The 7,925-nt window shown below is 38.3% G+C and overlaps 1 protein-coding gene across 22 annotated transcripts in view; it reads right to left on the bottom strand.

The window, feature by feature from the left end:
• Positions 1-2,024: 2,024 nt before the first annotated feature.
• Positions 2,025-7,925, bottom strand: part of F5 (coagulation factor V) — an 86,193-nt gene continuing 80,292 nt past the window's right edge. For all 22 annotated transcript variants that reach the window (XM_049715232.1, XM_049715274.1, XM_049715233.1 and 19 more), the window contains 3 exons: positions 7,382-7,533; positions 4,240-4,422; positions 2,025-2,530 (listed from right to left, as the gene is read on the bottom strand). In XM_049715232.1, coding sequence (XP_049571189.1) covers positions 2,387-2,530; positions 4,240-4,422; positions 7,382-7,533 — 479 coding nt within the window. In that variant the 3' untranslated portion in view covers positions 2,025-2,386. The remainder of the gene's footprint in view (positions 2,531-4,239; positions 4,423-7,381; positions 7,534-7,925) is intronic.

The following is a 7,925-nucleotide window of genomic DNA, read 5'->3' as shown; positions in this document are numbered from 1 at the left end:
TGGGCTGAAGACTCAGACATTTCACCAAGGATGATATACAGATGGCCAAGAGGCACATGAAAAGATGCTCAACATTACTAATTATTAGAGAAATGCAAATCAAAACTACAATGAGATATCACCTCACTCTGGTCAGAATGGCAATTATCAACAAATCTAGAAACGATAAATGCTGGAAAGGGTATGGTGAAAAGGCACCCTCTTGCAGTGTTGATGGGAATGTAAATTGATACAACCTCTATGAAAAAACGTATGGAGGTTCCTTAAAAAACTAAAAATAGAACTACCATATGACCTAGCAATCCCACTACTGGGCATATACCCTGAGAAAACCATAATTCAAAAAGAGATATGTACCCCAATGTTCACTGCAACACTGTTTACAATAGCCAGGACATGGAAACAACTTAAGTGTCCACTGACAGATGAATGGATAAAGAAGATGTGGCACATATATACAATGGCATATTACTCAGCCAGAAAAAGAAACAAAATTGAGTTATTTGTAGTGACGTGGATGGACCTAGGGACTGTCATACAGAGTGAAGTAAGTCAGAAAGAGAAAAATAAATACCATATGCTAACACATATATATGGAATCTAAAAAATAAAATGGTACTGATGAACCTAGTTGCAGGGTAGGAATAAAAAGATAGACATAGATAATGGATTTGAGGACGTGGGGAGGGAGGGTGAAGCTGAGGCAAAGTGAGTGTAGCATCGACATACACGCACTACTGAATGTAAAATAGTTGGCTGGTGGGAAGCAGCAGCATAGCACAGGGAGATCAGCTCAGTGCTTTGCAATGACCTAGAGGGATGGGATAGGGAGGATGGGAGGGAGGCTCAAGAGGGAGGGGGTATGGGGACATGTGTATGCATATGGCTGATTCACTTTGTTGTGCAACAGAAACTAACACAGTATTGTGAAGCAATTATACTCCAATAAAGATCTATTAAAAAAAAAAAAAGGACTGGCAGCTTCTGCTTCCTACCTCTTGAACACACTTGCTTTTGGGAGCCTGTATCACCCTATAAGAAGTCTAGATCACTTGTTGGAGACACCAAGTGAACAGACCACGTGAAGAAGCCATGCAATGAGGAAAGAATCTGAAACTACTTGGAGAGGGACAGAGGACGTGCTTTCCCAACAGTCAGTTGAGCCTCCTGATGACTCTGGCTACAGTCACTGTCTAACTGTAAACTCACTAGAGACCCCAAATGAAGCCAGCAGTAAAACCACCCAGCTGTGCCCAGTCAACCTACAGAATCATGAGAAATAATAAATTGGTGGCTGTTTTAAGCACTAAGTTTTGGGGTGGTTTGTTCCACTAAAATAGATAGCGTCACCAGTGAGTCTCTCCCATGTGACTTAGAGGATACCAGAGGGCTTCTCAGTCTCACAATGTCTGTAAAATTATTAGATGCCAAGTACCCAGGGAAGGGAGTGCTTGAAAGGGGAAGGGAGAGGTGGAGGCTGGGGCCATAAAGAGAAAGGCACTGAGAGAGAATTTCAACTGTTTGCCACTTTGGCCAGGGGCCAGTTCTAGCAAGAACAGCTGCATTTGGGCCAAGGGTTCCAACGCTCTTTATTATAGGTATTCACTTTCCTGTAGGTGAGCCTGTGTTTTGAAACAGTGTGCCATGTACTACCAGCTAGAATGAAGCCAAGGTTACATGTTCAGCCATCCCATGGTTATTTTAGATCTGTTCTATTAATGATCCCTAATCCTGAACATCAATATATGCAATCAGTCCCAAGGGAGACCAGGCCAGATTCACAAGTGCAGCGGGACCACTGAAAACATGCTTACTTGTATCTTTACTCGTGGAGGGTCAGAAAAGTCATTATCGTGTCAGTAAGATAGGGTATTTTAAGCACGTGTCGTTTCATATAGTAAGACTTTTTCTCTCCACTGTCAAGAAAAACAAACCATTGAGAAATACTGTTTGTTTCCTATACTCTTAAATCATAGTTTTTTTTAAAGAAAAATATAGGAATGAAAGTTATCTGGGCTTATAAATGCTTTAAAAGAGTAATATCTCTTTTATTAATGTGTATAGGGTTTGAGAACTATAATGAAGAATGTTAACTACATGAATATTACTTTATATAGCATTTTTAATCAGTGAAAGATAAGCCTTTTCTTGTTGGTTCTTGATATTTTCCCATCTATACTCAAATTAATGCAGAGATAATAGTCATCATCTTACTTAGTGGTTATAAGAAGTTATAAAGGTTTCACATATAAAATTTTATTCTCTAATAGAAAAAAGAGAAATAGTGGAAAAATTTTAATATTTAAAATAGCTCTAAAATACATTGTCCACTCTAAATGGTTTGATATCTTTGAGTCCCTCCTATCTTTTAGAATAATCAATTCTATTAAATATCACAGCCAAAGAGTTCCAGGCGAAGTGCAATGTTTTGATTCCATGTTTTAGGAATGATGCGTATAAACCTGGAAATGATTGGTGGGTTGAAAAAGTTCTTCGCGTGTCCTTTGATATTATTATTTCCTTCAAAAATCTGAAAGCAAAATATGAGAAAATCTTTAAGGATGGCATAATGGGTATAAAAATCTTATACCTGAAAGTAACATAATATTGTATACCAACTGTATTTCAATTTGAAAAACTTATAATTTTTTATCCTTTTAGTTCAAACTGTGGGCATTAATGAACACATACAACAGTATCACAAAGATGATCCTCAATCAATTATGAACTCACACTCCAGACGTACCTCTTTAGTGATATCACCTCATCTGTGATCTGGGAAAAATAAAGAAATCTGATATGGTGCTGTGGGGCAGCCGCAAAAGCATATCTGCGTTTAGCCCCTTTGTAGCTATGTGACTTTGAGCAAATTACTTGTAGTCTCTGATTATCCATTTCCTTATTGGCAAAATGGAGATAATAAAGTTTACCTCATAGAAGTTGTAAAGATTTTAAAGAGTATGTAAACATATGCACGTCTTTATTAAGTGCCAGATAATGGGCACCAATAAATGGTTAGCTATTACTAACTTTTAAAATAAAATACATCATGTATTTTTATTTATCCTTTTTGTCATATGCCCTATATCATCAACTAAACTGTGTTTTAGGTGTGTTTCTGTCATCCCCAGCAAGTTCCCCAAGATTTACACACATCAGAAGCTAAGTCACTATTTGTTTATAAAAATGATTTTTGCCCTACTATGAGGATATCTTGATACGTGAGAAATAAACCAAACCAAACCTAACAAATAAACAACCCAGGGGTTTAGAGAGAAAGAGATTCAAATCCATTAACTGAGATTAAGTGCTGAGCCCATGGTGAGCATAAATGTCCATCCCCTTCTCCCGTGTTGCCCCTCCTACTGGTTTCAGCCCAATTCCCATTCCTGGAATATTAGGTTCCTCTCCTTAGCTTTGCCTCTGGTAGTATTTTAAAACCGTATAACTAGGAATTTAGGAGTATAATGGAATAGTTCATCTTGCAGGAAATTAGTCTCCTCATTCGGAAGGATAACAATTGTTTGAATAACAATATGACACTGAAAGGTATATGGCCATGGGTATGTATGTGATCAGCCATAAATAACAAGTACATCCAAGCTAATGTTAATATGGTAGAAGGTTTTCTAGACCCCTGTTACAGACTGTATGTTTGTATCCTTCCAAAATTCATATGTTCAAACCCTAATCCTCAATGGGATGATATGAGGAGGTGGGTCCTTTGGGAGATGATTAGGGCTAGGATGGGGGTAGGGCCCTCATGGCATCTCTGTGTGTGCACGCACCGAGGAAGGCCATATGAAAGCACAACCAGGAAGACTGCCCTCACTAAAAACCCAACCATGCTGGCACCCTGATCTAGGATTCTAGCCTCCAGAACTGTGAGAAATACGTGTTTTTTGTTTGTCACCCAGTCTATGGTAATTTGTTATACAGTACAAGCAGGCTGAGACAACCCTTTCACCATCTTTCTCAATCAGAGCTAATTAAACTTCACACCACCCGCTGCTCTTTTGTCCTCATTCTTTTATAGGTGGCTCAGTCAAAGCAGAAAGATAGTGTGCATGGTCCCTGTCCCAAGACCAGCTACTTACAGAGCTAGGACTTAGAAGACTTAAAGAGTGACGCATGTCAGTGCATACTTATTGAATACAAAGAACTAGTTGCAAATTTGAGGTTCTGTTCTCATCATAGCAGTTTTCAAATTGTTTTCTTTTTGCCAAGATACCCCTGTACCTTGTCCACCAACGAGGATTTCTCTCTGTAAGGTTTCCATTCAACTCCCTGGTCACTGTACTGGATGGTGTAGCTCTTCACATACATTTCAGAGGACAGAGACTTGCAACCCTGTGTTACAATCGCTGTTATCTTCTTGATTTTGAGCAGATCAATTTGTAACCACTGATTGTTGTTGTTTGCCTATGAAAATGATTAGAACAATGCATTTGACATTAAAACCTTTGCTTTTTTAGACCAAGATACTCAGAAATGCACTGAGCTGGAAGGATTTCTTTTATGTCTCATCCCTGAGGATTCCCTTCCTCCTAGAATCCTTCCCTGTTCCTTCTTGTTTATTGTCAGCAGGTTTATAAACTTTTGGAATATTTCACGCATTGTACAACAGTTATGTGTTTACTTGTGTTCCTTACCCTTTGAGGGCAGGGACTTAGTTTTGTTTTCAGATGTTTACCACGAAGTATGGCACACAGATGGTGCTCAACAAATAAATACATTTTATTTGAGAAAAAGCATTAAATTGCTAAATTACCTGTAAATATTTTTCTCTTAAGCAAGTTTATTTAAATGCTATGGTGATATTACTGAAGAGTTATCTGAGAGAGAATTAGATAGTATCCTCTCCCAATTTAACTTATTTTAGAAAAGCCCCACTTTTCTTTCCATTGCTAATGTCCAATAGGAGAAGTAGTCCAATTTCTTCTTTTCTGATATTTCAAATAAATGTAATATCTGAGAGACCTAATAAAGCTACACCCAGGGCTGGGTGTGGCATAGTAGTTGTCCTGTCTCTGGCCTAACAAAATGCCTAATTTGATGATAGACGCTTGGAGAAAGAGAATCAGAAAGACTAATTGAGTTTTAGAGTAATCTGAGATTAATTTTCATCTTTGGGAGGTTTATCATGCCCCATAGTCTCATTCAATTCTGTATGAAATAATGAATATTGATATATTTTCTCAACATCACTCATATGTGCATGTCTGTATGTGTACATGTGTATACACATATGTATGTATATGTGTAGTCACATATGTATGTATGTGTGTAGTCATGTGTGTATGTATATGTGTAGTCACATGTATGTATATGTGTAGTCGTGTGTATGTATATGTGTAGTCCCATGTTATTGTATTTTTTAAGCAAATTAATTGAATTAAAATGATTGTATTAGATAATTTTGGTTAATTTTGTAACACCCTCTAGTGACAGCTGGTGGTGTTTTAGTGTGTCTTCAAATCAAGGTTGTACGAGTGATACAGAATGCAAATAGATAGCTAGGGGAGCTTTGTAAGTGTAAATTTTTTTTGGAGGCATCAAAGAGGCAGAGACACTTCAGTCTGCGTGCATACCTGCATATGTCTGGCTTAGATTTTCCACCTCTCTAAAGAAACGCTGTACATGACATTTCATACTATTGAAGGTTAAGTGAAACAAATAGTTTTGACCTAAAATTCCAGATTTAAAATGACAGCTTTAAAAATTAAAATTAGACTTTTATCTTTGCAGCCTTTACTATATCACAAAACTAAGAGCAAATTATATAGAGGGCAAAATTTTAAAAAGGCTGTAAAATGGAGGGTGGGATGACAAGGTTACACCATGAACAGGTCTAAAGGGGCATCTGGGAAAGAATTGGTTGATACCCTCTCTCTAACTTTTTTTTTGGGCCGTGCTGCATGGCTTAAAGATCTTAATTCCCCCACCAGGGATCAAACCCAGGCCACTGGCAGTGGAAGCGGAGTCCTAACCACTGGAACACCAGGGAAGTCCCTTTATTTTAGTTATATTTATTTTATTTTATTTATATTATAGAAATTAAATCAATATAATGTTACACAACATTATTACTTTAACTTCTGTGGGTCTCAGTTCCCCCCTTTGCAAAATTGCAAAATGAGGTGCCTGGGTTGCTTCAAATGGTGCAAGGAGCATAGATCTGTCTATCCGGAGAGTGGGATTCCTGATTCTGCCACCAGGCTAAGCTAAAATTATTTAACCTCTTTTGCATTTGGACTTAAAAGGAATATATGGACCAGATGCTTTGTAAAACCCTTTGCCTTTCTAACATTCTGTGATTCTGTGATGATCCAGAAATGAGTCTCAAGGCACAGACATAGTTGCCCAAGACTCTCTGTATTGGGCCCAGATAGTCTCTTCTATTTGCTCCCCTTGTATCACACCATTCCCTCCTCCTTTATCTGGTGGCTTGATTTAAGATTAGGACGTGGGATTCTATACAGAGTCCAGGGAATTGGAGTGTAGCTTCCTTAAGGGAGGGAGTTAGGAGGACAGAAAACAGGGAACCTGGATTAAGTTGATTGACTGGACTGTTCTGATTTCTGATGCCATTCAGATTTTTCAGGTCAGTCGAAGAATGAAATAAATATGAGTCAATTATTAATAGTTACCCTAGAACTAAAAGTTACCTTAATTACTCAATGGGCTAATATCAAGGGCAATATAACTCTCTGCGAGATGTTTACAAAACTTAGATCACATATTTATAAACCTGGTTTTGCAGCATCTTATCAGGCTGCCAATTATCAAAAGGAATGTTACAAAGTTCTGAGAAAATGAGAACAAAACAATTTAAATGACACTCCTAAGAAAATGAAAAATATTGCTAAATTCTGGAGAGAGCAAAAAGAAGACAAGATGTTGCAAATCTAAGTCATTTATCCCTAATGGAAGTTGTCTCGATCAGGAGTTGGCAAACTACAGCCCAAGGCCAAACCTGGCCTACTGCCTGCTTTTGTAAATAAGGTTTTATTGGAATACAGCCATGTTCATGCATTTACATATTGTTGACGGCTGCTTCCCTGCAACAGTGGCAGAGTTGAGTAGTTACGACAGAGAATGTATGTCTCACAAAGGCTAAAATATTATCTGGCCCTTTGCAGAAAAATTTTGCCCACCCCTAGTCTAAATCAAGACCACAGAGATGATAACTTCTCTCTGAGCCAAAGTTCGAGCTAAAGCTATCAAGACAGCACACAGCCTAGTTCTCAGACCTAGGATCATAATCTGCAGAAGCAGGAGATGATACTCTGGCTTCCCAGGGCCCCCATGTTCCCTGTAGTGAGGGTCTATGCTTTCTTCTGAAAGGCTGAGAGAATTCCATTTGCAGGGGACATTTCACCTTGGCTTGCCAGGCATTCACACGGCCCTGGGCATTAAGACGGGCAAGGAAGGGTTCCCAGTAATCTCCCCACCAAGAGTTTTTAATTGAGGAAGCTGTGATTTGCTTGTTTTCTATCTTTCCACTTTCCATACCCAGCGGTGTGGAGCATCCTGTCAAGAAAAAAGTAACGTGATTAATTATATACCATGATATTCCTTGCATGGCATTTTGTACTTCAGAGGAGACAAGAAATAATATTACTGCTAAGTAATGACAAAAACAACCATCACAGCAATGAACATTTATTGTCCAAGTGCTAAACCCTGTTTTCAGGCTTCACACGTATTACTTAATGCTCTTAAATATCTCCATTTTACGAACGAGAAAACAAAAGCACAGCAAGAAAAAGTAACTTGACTAAAATAATACTGCTAGAAGAATCAGAAACTAGCTTTGAGCCCAGGCAGTCTGACATCAAATACCATGTTCTAAACATCTAAACTCATTTCCCTCCTTCAGTGAGTCATGGAAACTTTGCTCTTTGCTTTGAGGTAGACAATAC

Source organism: Orcinus orca, chromosome 1, assembly GCF_937001465.1.
Source record: "Orcinus orca chromosome 1, mOrcOrc1.1, whole genome shotgun sequence".
Classification (NCBI taxonomy): domain Eukaryota; kingdom Metazoa; phylum Chordata; class Mammalia; order Artiodactyla; family Delphinidae; genus Orcinus; species Orcinus orca.
Note: the sequence above shows the minus strand (reverse complement) of the source record. Positions and strands in the feature narration are given on the sequence as shown.